At 36.8% G+C, this 18,070-nt stretch overlaps 2 protein-coding genes across 16 annotated transcripts in view; both read right to left on the bottom strand.

Moving 5' to 3' along the window:
• CCDC88A (coiled-coil domain containing 88A) overlaps nt 1-18,070 on the bottom strand; it is a gene marked incomplete at its 3' end in the record, with an annotated part of 112,318 nt that overhangs the window by 81,136 nt on the left and 13,112 nt on the right. For all 15 annotated transcript variants that reach the window (XM_080685786.1, XM_080685787.1, XM_080685789.1 and 12 more), the window contains exon 3: nt 4,298-4,406. In XM_080685786.1, coding sequence (XP_080541912.1) covers nt 4,298-4,406 — 109 coding nt within the window. The remainder of the gene's footprint in view (nt 1-4,297; nt 4,407-18,070) is intronic.
• On the bottom strand, nt 13,709-15,937 carry LOC308256385 (heat shock protein HSP 90-beta-like; the record flags this gene model as incomplete). The annotated part of the gene is given in 4 exon segments (XM_080684645.1): nt 13,709-15,066; nt 15,069-15,431; nt 15,434-15,721; nt 15,724-15,937. Coding segments are annotated over 4 exon segments (2,157 nt in total). The 5' UTR covers nt 15,872-15,937.

Here is an 18,070-nt window from a genome sequence, read left to right as displayed (position 1 = left end):
GTTTTAAGTGTTATATTATTAAATAATATTTCTCAATAAAAAATTAAGTATATGTACTCATTTAGGTTTTTTGTTACTTCTCTGAGGGAATTAAAAATATCAACCTGAACCTGGCTGGTGTGGTTCAGTGGTTGGGTGTCCACCCAGGTATCAAGAGATTGCTGGTTCGATTCCCAGACATGGCACATGCCTGGGTCCATGATGGCAGCAAAAATATACTTAGGACCATAAAACAAGGAAGGGTATAAAAGAAGCAAAAGGAAAGCCTAGACAGGTTCAGGAGTTAGCCTAGGAGGAGCTGCCACTGCCCATGGCTTCCCTGGTTGCAAGTCTCATGGGGTTCCTTAGAGCTTAGGGGATACATGGTTGTGGGAGCAAAAGAGAGGGAAGGGAATGGCACAGGTATGCTCCTTGGAGGGAAAGCGTGCACTGGGTCCTTTGTCCTGAGGGTATTTATCTCTCACAAGTGGAAATCTTAGGGGAGGATCTTTTTTTTAAAATATATTTTACTCATTTTTTTTTTTTACAGAGAGGAAGGGAGAGGGATAGAGAGTTAAAAACAGCAATGAGAGAGAAACATCCATCAGCTGCCTCCTGCACACTCCCTACTGGGGATGTGCCCGCAACCAAGGTACATGCCCTTGACCGGAATCGAACCTGGGACAGTTCAGTCCGCAGGCCGACGCTCTATCCACTGAGCCAAACGGGTTAGGGCCAGGGGAGGATCTTAATAAAATATTTATCAGCTTTATAGGTGTGCTCTTTCAGGGTTGTGGTCTCCACTGATTTAGTGCCAGGGCAGGGAGTCATTAGTCAATGTAGCTGGTCCTAAGGCAGCCAGGTTCTCTGGTTTTGCTGCTTTTCTGGCCTGGAACTGAAATACAACTGAGGCTTAGATGTTATCTTTAGGGAAGAAAAGGTGAGGAGGGCTCAACCACATGACTAGCGATATGCTACAGGGGGATAGGTTACCCTGGGGGTGAGGTTCTTGTTTTCCCAGTTTTGCCCCTTGCTCTGCTCATGTCTGTCAGAAGGCAAGGGGACGAATCAGCCCTGACCTCTCCCCTCGGCAGCCTAACCAGCAGCAAACTGGGGGAGGAAAGAAGCTTTAATGTTAAATGTACTTCTGAGTTTTGAATATCAAATATTTTACCTCAAATACTTTTTCTTAGGGGTATATAAGATATATAAATTTTATATTTTTAATTGCTTTAGAAAGACTTTTGGGGGGAAAGTCTGATTTTTCCAAAAGATACGTCATTTAACAGGTGACAAGAACTGCATTAATTTAAACTTTGTTAACTTGAAATCTGTCATATTAAAGCAAGCCATGTGAGAAAAAAATAATTTTAGTAAGTCTATTAATTGTGTAAGATGATTGATCTATTTCTGAAGATACTTCACAAGTGCCTTTGAAACATTTTATCTAAGAACATGAAACATGGGGCAAGTAGAGATGGTTTGGTAAACTGGTTCTAAAGAAAGGGCATAGGAGAGTGGTACAAGGAGAATTTCAACTATCAGTGATACTTTATGTTTTAAATATCTGAAACAATACTGACAAAATGTTACAATATTCAATCACTTCTAGCCCTAAATTAGTCCACCGGTATTCAAACTTAGATTTAAAAAAAGAAAAGGGTATAACTGGTCATCCAGCAAATGTTAATGAAATAACATACAGATATGTCTAAAAAAAAGAGTGACAGTCAAGAAAAAGGTCAAGTAGTTGGAGTGTCATCCTGATAAACCAAGGTTGCGGATTTGATTCCCAGTCCAGGGCACATACAAGAATCAGCCAATAAGTGCGTAAATAAATGGAACCACAACTCATTGTTTCTCTCTCTCATATCAATAAATAAGTAAATAAAAAAGAAAAGAAAAAGAAAATCATTATTAATATCATCTTGGCACTATTAACATCTGGGCTTAAAAATGTTTATAAAAAATTTAGCATAGACTTTTATTTCTGGCAACAAGGAGTACTAGATATTAGAAAGGAATCTAAAAATACTGAAGGTTTAAAAAATTTTTTTAAATATATGACTAAGTTCCCTTTTTACCTAATAAGGTAAAAAGATAATTTCTCAGTTAAAAGATAAAGCAGAAAAAATTAAGTCCTGTCTAGGGAAGCAAGGAAAAAGCTGTTTTTCTTAGCCTTTGGTAGATGTTGAGGAGGGTTGTTTCCCTAGGGATATGTAACAGTACCAGTTAAAAAGATATATGTAAACACTTAAGTACATCATTTCCATATACACAGATGCAGAAAAAGGGATCCAGAAGTATATATATTCAGGCACTATAGAGGTAATCTCTTTTAGGCACTGGAACTGTTCATAATTTACATTTTTTCTAGTTTTCTACAGTAAACAACTATTGATTCTAAAATAATATAAAGCTGCTTAAAATAAATTAAAAGTGGTTCTGGGTTGGTTGCAAGAAAAGCTACAAATCTTCTCTGAAGCAATGAATACTTGGCCCAGACACAAAAATATTCCCATAGATAAACTTCCTCCCAAAATGACCTCACAATTAAAACACACACACACACACACCATTACCACCACTGCTACCACCAACCACCATGAGAAATAGCAAACAGAAAACACAAGGCAGATTCAGATCCCTACAGATCTGATTTCAGATTTTGGAATTATCAGACATAAAATCTAAAATAGAAAATTTTAAATTTCTAAAAAAGTAAATGAAGAAATTAAAGAATGATTAATAAACAAAATAAAAAAGAACATGAAAAAAGATCACACAGAGCTTCAAGAAAGGAAATTATTGAGGGTCAAAATTAATCAGTGGGTAAAACAGAGATTTGACAAATATGCAGGGCAAATTAGCAAACTGAAAAGATAGTTTGGAAAAACTTCTCAGAATTTAGCACAAGATTGAATATAAAAGAAAAAAATATTTTTTTGTTAATCTTCACCCGAGGATATTTTTTCCATTGATTTTTAAATAGAGTGGAAGGGAGGGGGAGAGACAGAGAGAGAAACATCAATGTAAGAATGATACAGTGATTGGCCTCCCACACATGCCCTGACCAGGGCTGGGGATTGACCTGCAACTGAGGTACATGCCCTTGACCAGAATTCAACCTGGACCCTTTAGTCCACAGGCCAATGCTCTATCACTGAGCAAAACCAGCTAGGGCTAAAAGAAAACTTAATAAACACGGAGGATAGAGTTAAGAAAGCTTAGTATACATTTAATAGAAATATTTGAAGTATATCTGGTAACAGAATAGTAAAGAGTCAATATCAGAAGAGACAAAATTAGCAGCCAAGAGTGAAAAGTGACAGTTTAACCTAACAACAAAAATGAGACTTATAGCTGACTTCTCCAGAACAATAAAGAATCCAGAGACAGAAGAATAAAATCTGCAAAACATTGTGAGGAAACTCATTTGCACCCAATAACATAGCTTTAAAGTGTACAAAGGAAAACTTGACCAATCCACTCTATCATCATAATGGGAGATTTCAAGTTATCTTTCTCAATAACTGGGAGATCAAGAGACAAAATTAATCAGGATGCAAAAGGTTTCAACAATACAATTAACAAACAAGCTTGCTCTGACTCTGCACCCAAACAATTAAAGAATACAGATCTCTTTCAAGCACACATGGAATTTTAATAAAATCTGACAACATACTAGGCCAAGTCAAGTAATTTTTAACAAATGTCAAAAAGTCAGTATCATACAAACTAAATTCTTTGACCAAAATTCAACAAATTTCTTTAAAAATACCATTATTTTTGGAAATCTAAAAGCATAGTTTAAATAACTCATAACTGAAAATAGAAATCATAACAAAAATTAGAAAATTCACATAATAAACATTTAAAAAATACAACATACTAAAATTTGTCTGATGCAGCTATAGCAATTCTTAGAGGTATATTGATAACCTTGAGAATGCTCATATTTAAATTGTGCAATATGCATACAACTTAAGTTTTAAAAAGAACAATAAAAAGTACACTCTTGAAAGGCATAATCAGAGCAAGCTAACAAGATATTGCATTATACAAATTTCAGGAATCTGAGAACTAGTTTTAAAAATTTATAAAATACAATAATTATTTGTAAAATTAGATAATGATAAAGTGCTTACTTGTATCTTAACATTGCATAAAAGGAACTATGTCATTACTGTTCTATCTCCAGGAAACAGACCAGTACCTGGCATATAATAAGCATTGTTAGGTGATTGATCCTAAGTAACTCAACAATGTATGGAGCAGTTATTAAAATATAATAGATGAAAAAAAAACATACACTTACCTGATAATAACATTTTATCTGTCTCACCAAAATGGATAGATTATGAATTCTAAGTGAGGCATCATTGTTGACTTTTTTATTTACTCTCTGAATCTCCGATTTAGGATTACTGAAAGAAATTTTAAAAAATACTTTAAACTAAAATTATACTGAAATATACTGAAATATACTATCAACCTATAGATGACTAAAAATAATCATGTATTTTTCTTTAAACAAATTGTACATTCATCTACATTATGAGAGATGTTTCAAAAGGACAGATGATTAATTTGAAACATATTCTGTGCTTCTAATGAATAAAAATGCATCTGATATTTCTAAGACAACAGCAAAATATATTTGAAACACAAGTCAGATGTTGCCCTTCATTCTCATTTTGTCTCTACAACTTCCTTGGATAAATAACCTCTTATTTCCTTGAATACACACACACACACACACACACACACACACACACACTAGAAACCTGGTGCACGAAATTCATGCACGGGGGGAGGGGGTCCCCTCAGACCAGCCGGCACCCTCTCCAATCCAGGATAGGGCCTAAACCAGCAGTCGGACATCCCTCTCACAATCCTGGACCACTGGCTCCTAATAGCTCACCTGCCTGCCTGCCTGCCTGGTCACCCCTAACTGCCCACTCCTGCCGGCCTGATAGCCCCTCACTGTCTCTGTGTGCCAGCCTGATTGCCCCTAACTGAACCCCCCTGCTGGCCTGGTCGTCCCTAACTGCCACCCCCGCTGGCCTGGTCACCCCTAACTGGCCCCCCCGACCAGCCTGGTCACCCGCAATTGCCCTCCCTGCCAGCCTAGTTGCCCCTCACAGCCCCCCCTGACAGCCTAATTGCCCCCAACTGCCCCCCTGCTGACCTGGTCACCCCCAACTGCCCCCCCTGCTGGCCTGGTCACCCCACACAGCCTGCTTGTTTAGTCATATGGTCATCCCTCACTAACACCTGCTGGCCTGGTCACAGGCATCCATCTTGTGAGGGCATGAGGGTCAATTTGCATATTACCTCTTTCTTATCCTATCTAATAAAAGAGTAATATGCACGAATTTCATGCACCGGGCCTCTAATATAGGATGTATTTCCATAACCTAAAATAAAGCTATTTCAATCAAGAATGTAAACTATGGGCTAATAACCAAGTGTTCTATCTTCTCACTGGATAATGAAGAGTATATGTGAATAGGCAACATCTCAGGGAAATTAAAGAATGCAGTGATGACACAGGTTAACACTTTTATCTTGGATAATCTTTATAGATTTAATGAAAGCGAAGGGTTAACATCAAACTTAAAAGCTTTTTACAGCAAAGGAAACCATCAACAAAATGAAAAGGCGATCTATGGAATGAAAAAAAAATTGCAAATCATATATCTGATATATGATGTTATCACACTTGTTTATTTTTGCATTTGTTATCTTTGCTTTTGGTGTCATTAAATTTCTCATTCTTAACCATGACCTGTTTTTCTTCTTCAGTTTCTGCTACCTCAAAATCATTGAACCCTTTGCTTTCATTAAATCTATAAAGATTATCCAAGATAAAATTGCAAATTTTATCTGATATATGATTTGCAATTTTTTTTTCATTCCATAGATCGCCTTTCGATTCCTGTTTGGGGCATATGCCCAGGTGTGGGCTCAATCCCCAGTCGGGGGCATGTAGGAGGCAGCCTATCAATGATTCTCTCTCATCATTGATGTTTCTATCTCTCTCTCCCTTTCCTTTCCTCTCTGAAATCATCAGAGAGAGAAAGAGAGAGAGAGAGAGAGAAGGAAATCCTAGCATTTGTGACAACATGGATGGACCCTGACAGCATTATGTCAAATGAAATAAGCCAGAGACAGAAAAATACTCTATTATCATTTACATGTGGAATTTTTTAAAAGTCAAATTCGTAAAAACAGAAAATAGAAAAGTAGTTGCCAGGGGCTAAGGGGGTGAAGGAACTAGAAAGAAGTTGGTAAAAGGGTACAAATTTTCTTTTCTTTCTTTTGGTTTTTTTTTTGTTGTTGTTGTTATTGTTAATCCTCACCTAAGGATTTTTTCCCATTGATTTTTTTTGGTTGCTTTTTCTTTTTAGGGAGTGGAAAGGAGGGAGGGAGGGAGGGAGGGAGGGAGAGAGAGAGGGAGAAACATTGATTTGAGAGAGACACATCAATTGGTTGCCTCCCTCCCACATGCTCCCCTTGCAGCTGGGAATCGAAGCTGCAACCTAGGTACATGCCCTTGACCAGGAATCGAATCCATGATCCTTCAGTCCAAGGGTTGACACTCTTACCACTGAGCCAAATCAGCCAGGGCGAGGGTACAAACTTTCAGTTGTAAGATAAGGTCTGAAGATGTAATGTAAAATATGATAACAATAATTGATAACACTGTATTATATAACTGAAATTTGCTAAGAGTGGAACTTAAATGTTCACACACATACTAAAGAAAAAAATGTGAGGCAATAGCCCTAGCTGGTTTAGCTGTCAGCCCCTGGCCTGAGGGTGGAGGGTTAATTCTGAACAAGGGCATAAGTACCTTGGTTGCAGACTCGATCCCCAGCCCTGGTCAGGGCCCACCTTTTCTACCCTCTCTAAAAAATCAATGGGAAAAATATCCTCAGATGAAGATTAACAAAAAAAACAAAAACAAAAAGTGAAGTTCAAAAGGGGATTCAAATACAGAGTTAAGAAAATAGAAATAAAAAGATGGAAGGCAGCTAGAAAGGGAAGATATTTACAGAACATCTATGATTGCAAATGAAATTTCCATTACTTTGTGTAGTCCAAAGTAGTAACTTGTCTAAGATCCTAAATTTTATCCTTTACTCTTTCAGCCGTTAATCTTATAGAATCATTCAAGAAAACAAAGACTGTATTATTTGAGCATATTCCTAATTGTTTTCACAGTAATCAAACTAAAGAAGATTTATTTCCTTTCCCCACTAACTTCATTACAATAACAAACCAAACTGGGTTGGGGTCTCAGACAATTCGCTTATATGATTGCAAAGACAGACAGAAACTCCCAGATTGGAGAGGGCTCCCCTGAGGGCTCCCAGATTGGAGAGGGTGCAGGTCGGGCTGAGGGACCCACTTCCTGTGCACGAATCTTCATGCACCGGGCCCCTAGTATATATAAAAAGCCTAAGCGACCATCTGACAGGTAGCTATGATGCACACTGACCACCAGGGGGCAGACGCTCAGTGCACAGGCATGGAAACATGGAATAGATTGATGAATTGAGAGGGAAGGAGGGAGGGGGAGGGTGGGAAGAGATTAACCAAAGATCTTATATGCATACTCGAGGCCCTGTGCACCAGTGGGGTCCCTTGGCCTGGTCTGTGGGGATTGGGCCGAAACCGCCCGGTGCATCCCTCTGTCTGGCCTGTGGGATCGGGCCGAAACCAGCAGTCTGACATTCCCCAGAGGGGTCCTGGATTGCGAGAGGGTGCAGGCCAGGCAGAGGGACCCCACTGGTGCATGAATCCGTGCACCAGGCCTCTAGTACTCTAATAAACATATGTGATTTCATTGCTACCTTTAAAAATTTTACAAAGTAAATATTATATTTGCCCCTGATAAAGTTGTTATAAAATTTGTGTTCTTTAAAGTGATTTTAAAAGTAAAGTTTTAAAGTTTCTTTTTAAATTATATATCTAACATTCCTCAAATGATACTTTGAAATTTATTCAGTTGCCCAAAAGCCTGTAGTCTCCTTTGTCAAAAGGTCTTTTAAGAATCCGCAAGTTTTAAGAATTTAGAATTTTGGTTTGCTCAAAATCTTTAAAAACAATTTTGTAAAAAAATTTTATGTCTAAGTTTCACATTAAGTTTTTTTAGCCTTTGAGAAAGATTGCTTGTAACAAAGACAATTTTGAAGATAAAAAGAGTAAACTGTTTAGTACATACTAAGGATATCAGATAAAAATATTTTAGGAATTTGGGAAAAAGTGAAAAATACACTTTAGATAAGCTAGAGAAAGTATGTTGAAAAATTTATGGAAAAGTACTTCAACACCTAAAAGTCTCACATTTAACAAGGATCTCAAGTTAGGAGAATAAAGTTTTCTGTATTCTCTTATAAAACTATGGTGCTTTGTATTTACAAATCTTTGCTATGATTAACTGGAATTTGAGGGGATTTCTATGATCTAGTAGACTCATAAGGAAATCCAATAGAATAGTGGAGTTCTTTAATCTACACTGTACCATTTACAAGTTATTTCAACATGCAAACAGAACTGGAAAATTCCTACTTCTTTAGAATCACTGGATATCACATCACAGTCTATCTATCAACTCTCTGGACTTGGATACCAGCATAACTGCTAAGCACTCTAGGCATGGACCTAGAGAGCAATAAACTCTCAATTACAAGGCTTGGGTTTCTCATTTGATGCATGCCTAATGTGAGTTAGGGTCAAACTGACATATGTTAGGATCATGGAAAACAAGCCCTTTCACCCCAAGAATACAATCTTCTTTATGTGAGAGAAACTAACCTCAGGTGAAACTGCCTGAAAGGTCCTAATCTTCACTCCTATGAAAAATGAAGGTTGTCCCAAAAAAATGTAGGCACACTTTAACAGTTGATAACTCACTTAATTTTCACTCCTTTTCAAGTTTAAGTGATTTGAAATAATGGGTGAAGTCAGACTAAGCTTTGAACAAAAAAAATTTATCCTAAAGTCCCACTAGACTTTTTTTTATGGAGATACATAAAAGATAAAGTTTCCGGTACAAAACTGGCAACAGTCAATGAATTGAAGGCACACAAATACCAAATGAAATGATTCTCGATGTCTGAAATTCCATTGCTTCATGTTATTAGCAGTGCCTAGACCAGAACGTTCATCAGTTTGAAAACAGGCATTGACAAAAAAAATTATTAATTTCTGTAAATTCTTGTAAATTTTGAAATTGAACTGTATGTTAATAAACACTGACTTTATAATCTTCAAAGTGTGTGTACATTTTTTTGGAGACCTTGTAATTGCATATTTAAGGAAAGATTTACTGAAAATTATGTAAATCAAGGAAATTAGTAACTTCAGGAAAAATAGTACTTTTTAAAAAAGAACAATGTAATGATATACTTACTACCTGGCTCTGCAGGAAACATAACAGGGCAGGGTAAAAATAGGTTTACAGTTGTGAGTACATGAGTTTATTATTGTATTATTATTTATTAATCACTGTATTATTTTTCATATAAACAATTGCAAACCTACTTTTGCCCCATCCTGTATAGTTATACTAATGTAAATGCTGATTACTGATTTAACTGAACTTATAATACATTAGAAAAACAAGGCAAGAAATAGAGATGAGCATTAAAAAGCTAAAAACTCATCTATCATTATCAGGAAGTCAATAGATAATGTCTAAAAGGGAGAAATCAAAAAATACTAGGGTAAGCATATTATCACCATAGTATATGGGGCTAAGTGAAAGAAGAAACTGCTTTAAAAAAAGGAAGTAGGATTGCTGTTCTTCACTATGAAACTTTTGGTATTAAATAATGCTTTTAATCATGTAAAACATTTTTATTTAATGATTGATTTTAGAGAGAGAAAGGCAGAGGGAGAGAGAGAGAGAGAAAGAGAGAAAGAAACATTGATTTGTTGTTCCCCTTATTTATGCATTCATTGGTTGATTCTTCTATGTGCCCTGACTGGAGATCGAATCAGATGACGCTCTAATCAAATGAGCTATCTGGCCAGGGCTAACACGTATTTTAAAAGAGGGACAAAACACCCATAAAAAATTCTGTTTTATGAAGCCTGGTCATTTTATTTACTTCTAGGGAAAAAATAAGTAATTGTATCTGTTACTTAGCTGAAGCACATTTTATATATATATGTAAGATTCAATGCTAGAAATCCAGTCATAAGATGTGTGAGACTGCACATAAACATAAGAAAATAAAACTGAAAAGCATTATGCTAAGCGAAATAAGCCAGTCAGAGAAAGATAAATATCACATGATCTCACTCATTTGTGGAATATAATGAACATAAACTGATGAACAAAAACAGATCCAGAGACAGAGAAGCATCGATTAGACGGTAAACCTCAGAGGGAAGGTAGGGGAGGGTGGGGGTAAGGGGGAGAGATCAACCAAAGGACTTGTATGCATGCATATGGGCCTAACCAATGGACACAGACACCAGGGGGGTGAGGGCATGAGTAGGGGGGTGGGGAGGCAATGGGGGGATAAGGACACATATGTAATACCTTAATCAATAAAGAAAAAAAAAAGAAAACAATATAAATAATTTATTCTGTCAAAAGTAAAGACCGAAAGCACTCCATTCCTTCGTGTGATTTAAAGTTTACTTCTTTATACAATAACAGTCACAGTACATACAGTAATTAAACAGTATGTAGTACAATATGACTCCAAAATTCTCTAAAAGGATACTGTAGTCTACTAAGTATTCTAAACATTCTCTTTTCTTTATGTTCAATATTAAAATACTAAATAAGATTTACTCAGAATAGTCATAATTAATAAAGTTTTGATTATTCCCTTTGAAAACATACCTTGAAAAAGAATAATTTATATTTGGAAAGGTCTTTCTCTAAAATAAAAGATGAGCAACTGAATGATACATGTGATATATGAGCAAGTACCTTTTTAATTACACATAGCTCTTTCCAAACTAACAATCTCAAATTGACCATTTTCTTTTGTAAGATAAAAATTTTAAAATGCTGTAGAGGCAGATAACCTAGCAATATAGCTCAAATCTGTCCAGTCAGAAGTTAAATGCAACATGGCAGCAAAAGAGAGCCTCAAGCAATTTCACATTTATAAATGACCTACTTATGACAAGACACATTAATTTCAATAAACAGGCAATGGTATTATCCACCACAGTATATAGTGATTTTTAAATTAGGGTAATAGATGAAGGAAATGTTAGCAATTCTACAACACTAATATTCTAAGATTTGGTCCTTCTAGAACCAAGGATTATGTCTTTACTTATTCATTGACTAATATATATGAGAAACAGAAATCTGATAGTTTTAATGGCTTTATTCTCTTCAAACCAGACTGTAAACCTGTTATGTATCCTCTTGGACCATCTGTTTAGAGTTGGTGCTTAACAACTACATGTGCTCATGTTTTTGATCATGCCACTCTAATTTAAAACTAGTTGTATACAGAGTGTTTTACATAATTACATAACATTTGCATGAAACATTTGAAATAACTATATCAGAATGATTGCTTTATGAAAAATAATTAACTGGATAAATATCATCTCCATTTAGGGTAATCTAAGTAGTAAGGTATCTATCTTAGCCTTGAGAATAATCAGGGAGAAGAGTTGTTATTTTTAAAAAAGTATCGCTTTACCTTAATTTCTCCCATTTTTCACAAACTGAATCACTATGCATGATGACCAACAATAAAACCTAATATTAATATTTTATATATCTACAGAATATTTTCACATATATTACTAACTAAATCTTTATAATGACTGAACAAACATTCTTGCAAGTGACATATAATTACCACGTAGAGATAATTACACAGTCTCCCACTTATACTTTCTCATAATTTATGATACATTAAGTTACCTCTTCAAGGGTTGAAGAAATATCTACGACATCTAGATAGCCCAAGACTGGGTTAGCAGTATGGAGTGATATTCACTGATTTAACAAACAGAACTAATGTTTTGATATAAAAGTTGCAAATGGACACAAAAAGAATAAAAATCTAATACTATACTTACACTTAACCTTTATCTTATCTGAATTGCATAAAATGACTAAAGAGCTACCCTTTACATTTTAGAACAGGCCAACATGAGCCCTTAAGATAGCAGGCTAGCAATTTTCTAACTTTCCGGTCTAAGAATCCCTTTTCACGCTTAAAATTTACTGAGGACTCCAAAGAGCTTTTCTTTATGTGAGTTATATCTCTATATATTTACTACATTAAAAATTAAAATTAATAATTGAAAATAATGTATTCAACCATCTAAAAATAACTCATTGTATGTTAACATTAAGAGCATTTTTATGATAAATAACCATTTTTTTTTCCCCAAAACAAACAATTTTAGCAGGAAGTGACATTCTTTTACAACTGAGTAAATCTCTTTAATGTTTGGCTTAATAGAAGACATCTGGATTCTTAAATCTGCTTCTGCATTCAACGTGCAATGATACACTTTTCTGCTCAAAGTACATAAAGAAAACTTACAAAAAAGGAAGAGTATTTTAATAGCCTTTTCGGATAATAATTGATATTCTTCTTTGATGCTACCAAATTCAGTGAATGGTACTTTCTTACAGGTTGGTTGTAATGTGGAATCTGAAATTGTATCAATGACCTTTTCTTCTACTGGTCTCTCAGGCACATTGAATAAATCTTTTGCATACCCATGATTGCTTATTATGCATTGGTCATTTCGAAAATATTGGTTCATTGAGTTATATAGAGGTCTTCCAAATTTAGCACATTTTATTATTCAATACAAAAAAACATACATTAATATCTTATCCGAAAGGTCTTTAATATTGAGAACTACTAAGCTCATGTTTTCTATAATTCAAATTTTATCACCGATAACACATACTATCAGCTGTTTTCCTTGAAGTGACAGGCTCACTTTGTTCATTTTTTTTTAAACCCTCACCCAAGGACATGCTTATTGATTTTAGAGAGGTGGGCGAGGGGAGAAAGAAACACTGATGTGAGAGAAACAATGATTGGTTGCCTTCCCATATGTGCCCTGACTGGGATCTAACCCGCAACCTAAGTATGTGCCCGACCAGGAATTGAACCCACAGCCTTTTGGTGTATGGAACGGTGCTCCAATCGACTGAGCCACACTGGCCAGGGCTCACTTTGTTCATTTTTGAGAAAATGTCTGCCCAGTGCTCAAATCTGAATAACTATAGTTTTTTTAGTTCTTTCAAGTAAAAATAGTGTTCCACAAAACAGACTTGTTCAGCTTGCAACTCAAAAAATCACAAGTATTTTTTTCTCGAGATAATCATCACTCTTCATTATGCAACAGAAATGTTTAAAGTATACTTCTCATTTTGTCCTATAGAATGTTACAGATATGTACTCAATGATCAAGACTCAGTAAAATAACTTATTGCTTCATCAAGGACATTTTTTTTAAACGGCATCTTCTTTATTTTGCATACTTTAATTTCAGAACAAAATAAAAAAAAATACATAACACATCCAAAACTATGTCAAATATGAGAAGAGAGGGCTTGAGGCCGTTGTAACCTGCCTTAGGAAAAGACAGGAGAGGGAAAAAGCAACTAAACATCAGAGGAAACCAGGTGGGCTAGTGCCACACAGGGCTGCTGGGGGAGCCATGAAGACTACACAGAGGATGCAAGGTCTGCAGGTAGAAACTCCTAGTCTACTTCTTCCATGCAAGAGGCATCCTCAAGGGGGCGGATCTCATCAGGAACAGCAGCACTGGGTTCTTCAGCTGTCACTTCATCTTCATCAATGCCTAAGCCTAGCTTGATCATGCGGTAGATGCGGTTGGAGTGGGTCTGGGGATCCTCAAGTGAGAAGCCAGAAGAGAGCAGTGCAGTTTCAAACAGCAACACCACAAGGTCCTTGACAGCTTTGTCATTCTTGTCTGCCTCTGCCTTCTGGCGGAGAGTCTCCACAATGGGGTGGTCAGGGTTGATCTCCAGGTGCTTTTTGGCCATCATGTAGCCCATTATAGAGTTATCCCTAAGTGCCTGGGCTTTCATGATACGCTCCATGTTAGCTGTCCAGCCGTAGGTGCTTGTCACAATGCAGCAGGGTGAAGACAAAAGCCTATTGGAGATTGTCACCTTCTCAACCTTCTTATCCAAGATTTCTTTCATAAGTTTGCAGAGGTTCTCAAACTTGGCCTTGCTCTCTTCCACCTTCTTTTTCTCCTCTTCATCCTCAGGTAGCTCCAGGCCCTCGTTGGTAACTGAGACCAAGCTTTTTCCATCAAACTCCTTGAGCTGCTGCACACAGTATTCATCGACAGGCTCTGTCATATACACTACTTCGAAGCCCCGCTTCTGCACTCGCTCCACAAAAGCGGAGTTAGCAACTTGCTCTTTGCTCTCACCAGTGATATAATAGATGGATTTCTGGGTCTCCTGCATGCGAGAGACATATTCTGAGAGAGAAGTCATTTCATCTCCAGACTGGGAGGTGTGATAGCGCAAAAGCTCAGAAAGGCGTCGCCAATTAGTTGAGTCTTCGTGGATTCCAAGCTTTAGGTTTTTAGAGAATGCCTCGTAGAATTTCTTATAGTTCTCCTTGTCTTCTGCCAGCTCAGAGAAGAGCTCAAGGCACTTCTTAACAATATTTTTATGAATGACCTTCAAGATTTTCCTCTGCTGGAGCATTTCTCGGGAAATGTTCAGGGGCAGGTCCTCAGAGTCAACCACACCTCGGATAAAGTTGAGATACTCTGGTATCAACTCATCACAGCTGTCCATTATGAACACATAGCGGACATAGAGTTTGATGTTGTTCTTCTTCTTCTTGTTCTCAAAGAGGTCAAAGGGAGCCCAACAGGGGATGAACAGCAATGCCCTGAATTCCAACTGACCCTCTACAGAGAAGTGCTTGACTGCCAAGTGGTCTTCCCAGTCATTGGTAAGACTCTTATAGAACTCTCCATATTCCTCCTGGGTGATGTCATCAGGGTTTCTGGTCCAGATGGGCTTGGTCTTGTTCAGTTCTTCATGATCAATATACTTCTCCTTAATCTTGTTTTCTTTTTCTTGTCCTTAGCACTATCATCCTCCTCATCTCTGCCCACATCTTCAATCTTGGGTTTCTCCTCATCATCTTTATCTTCCTCTTCTTTCTCTCCTTTCTCTTCCTCTGCTTCATCATCACTGATTTCTTTCTCTCGTTCCTTCTCCAAATAAAGAGTGATGGGATAACCTATGAACTGTGAGTGCTTCTTCACCACTTCTTTGACCCGCCTCTCCTCTAAGTACTCTGTCTGGTCTTCTTTAAGGTGGAGGATCACTTTGGTGCCCCAGCCAATGGGCTCACCATGGTCAAACCGCACAGTGAAGGAGCCCCCGGCAGAAGACTCCCAGACATACTGCTCATCATCATTGTGCTTGTGATCACAACCACTTTCTCTGCCACCAGGTAGGCAGAATAAAAGCCAACACCAAATTGTCCAATCATGGAGATGTCTGCACCAGCCTGAAGAGCTTCCATAAATGCTTTTGTACCAGATTTGGCAATGGTTCCCAGATTATTTATGAGATCAGCTTTGGTCATGCCAATGCCTGTGTCCACCAGAGTGAGGGTACATTCCTGGGGGTTAGGGATGATGTCAATTTTCAGCTCTTTACCACTGTCTAACTTGGAAGGGTCAGTCAGGCTCTCATAGCGTATCTTGTCCAAGCATCAGAAGCATTACTGATCAACTCCCGAAGGAAAATTTCCTTGTTGGAGTAGAAAGTATTGATGATGAGAGACATTAGTTGAGCAATTTCTGCCTGAAAGGCAAAAGTCTCCACCTCCTCCTCTCCATGGTGTACCACTTCCTCCGGCATCTTGAAAGGAAAGAGATCCAAGTACAGGAGAGACTGTATTCGGCTCCCAAGCCGCAAACTGCGTGCGTGCCGGGATGACTCAAGAGACTCAAGGACATTTTTAAGTGCAACTGGATTTCTTTTTAACTACAATTACATTGTGTGGAGAATACAATGACTACCCATACAATTTGGTTCTACTCGATTGATACTAAGGTGTCAGCAGTTTTATCCACATTTGCTTCGCACCATCAATGCTTTTGCAACATAGGCCAAAAAGGCCAATGACATCTTAATATTATTATGAAAATAATTTTGACCTGACAAACAAGCACACCTCCAGCAACATGTGACCTCACTTTGAGAACCACTATATTTGGCAAATCTATTCTTGTTTTTGTTACAGAGAACTGAGTACTTAATATTATGCTAATTAGTGCCTTCATAAAGTAACAGAACCTTCATTCATACGGTGGTCAACCACATGGCCAATAATTAAAACAAAGATTGTTTATACCACCAATAGGCATCACTAATCTGTGATGTAACTTTCACCCCTTGTCCTTAATCTTTACAATAGGGTCACAGAGATTCGTTTTAATCAGTATTCTAAGGCAGTATTTGCTCCAGACCCAGTCAGTCCTAGAGACTCAAGAAATCTCAAACTGAGCAGATATATAAATGAGTTATTTTCCATGGTTAGTGACAGACTTATGCTTTCACTCCCATAATATCAATTCAATAGAGTTAAGAATTCTTAACCTAAAGTCCATAAACCCTCCTAAGGTAATTTACATAGTTCACCTGATTATCAGTGACAAGTATCACTGTCATTTTTGAGAAGCAACAAAGCCATCTAAAATGAAGAAAAGCTTTTAAAAAATATTTTCCAAAGTATAATCTGTTCTAATTAATAATGTATACAGTCATAAAAATGTACCCAGAAAGTTTTAAAATTTGATATGAAAATCCTCTTATCATAATCAATTTCTTAACATTAAAAAAAAAAAAAAAGTTCCATACACCAAAAAGGTTTGGGTTCGATTCCTGGTCAGGGCGTTTGGGGGAGGCAACTAATCAATGTTTCTCTCTCATCTCTCTCTCTCTCTCTCTCTCTCTCTCTCTCTCGCTCTCTCTCTCTCTCGCTCTCTCGCTCTCTCTCTCGCTCTCTCTCCCGCTCTCGCTCTCGCTCTCTCCCCCTCTCTGCCTCCCTCAAAGGAAAACATAAAATTCATACAAATTGAAGAAAGAAAGGTAAAAAAAACAAGCTAATAACTAGAGATTTGTTCTCAAATACATGCTTGGGATCAATCACTATTTACTATGATTCATCTTATACACACTCAATACTTAATACAAATACTTAACTTTAAAACAATAAAATTAGATACTACAAGATTCTGAATAATCATATGCATATTCTATTTACAAAAGTGGAAATATAGTTCATTTGCGAATATTTTAAACAAGGAGTTGGAAAAAATTAAGTTAGCCATCAATTATGAGAAAACACAACACTCTTTTCTCTGAACATTCAAATTAACTGAGATTTTACTATGATTTACCTTTTTAAACCAGTTTTAACAAAACAAAACAAAAAATGGGTTGAAGTATTGCCTCTATTGGTCATCCTCCACAACTCTGGACTAGGACTCAATACCTAAAACTAAACCATCTTCATTGGTCCTTTACCACCCAGGCAAAGGAAACAGGCTCTGTGTCGTTACTGTCAACAATGATACGAAGTTTAATTTTTTTTTCTAGCCATCACTAGGAAAATAGTCACATTAAAAAACTTTCTAAAAAACTACTGAGATATTCCCAGAGTTTGATTTTAATATAAGGATTATGCTAAAATAAAAAGTTACAATTAACATTACTATTAAACTTTTTTATTAGCTATTTATTTTCCAGTTTTCTATTTTAATTCAAAATACTAACTTCTATCTCTAGTGGTAATCAAGAGATTATAACTACATAAAGAATGAGAAAGTAAATTCCTTTTCTACTTTAGTTATTTTTCACTCTATTCCATTTTATCAACCCATTAGCATCATCTAACCTTGGCCCTAAATCACCACTCAGAATTGCAACCTCCAAAAATATCAAATTCTAAAAATCCCCTGACCTCAAACTATTCCATTCCTTCATCCTTAGTCTTCCTTCATCTTTACTACAACCTCTGCTGACTCCAACTTTCCTCCTCACTTTAATGCTCAG

Source organism: Plecotus auritus (genome assembly GCF_963455305.1).
Source record: "Plecotus auritus genome assembly, chromosome: 8".
Classification (NCBI taxonomy): domain Eukaryota; kingdom Metazoa; phylum Chordata; class Mammalia; order Chiroptera; family Vespertilionidae; genus Plecotus; species Plecotus auritus.
The sequence above is the reverse complement of the archived record's forward strand: the minus strand, read 5'-3'. Positions and strand labels throughout refer to the sequence as shown.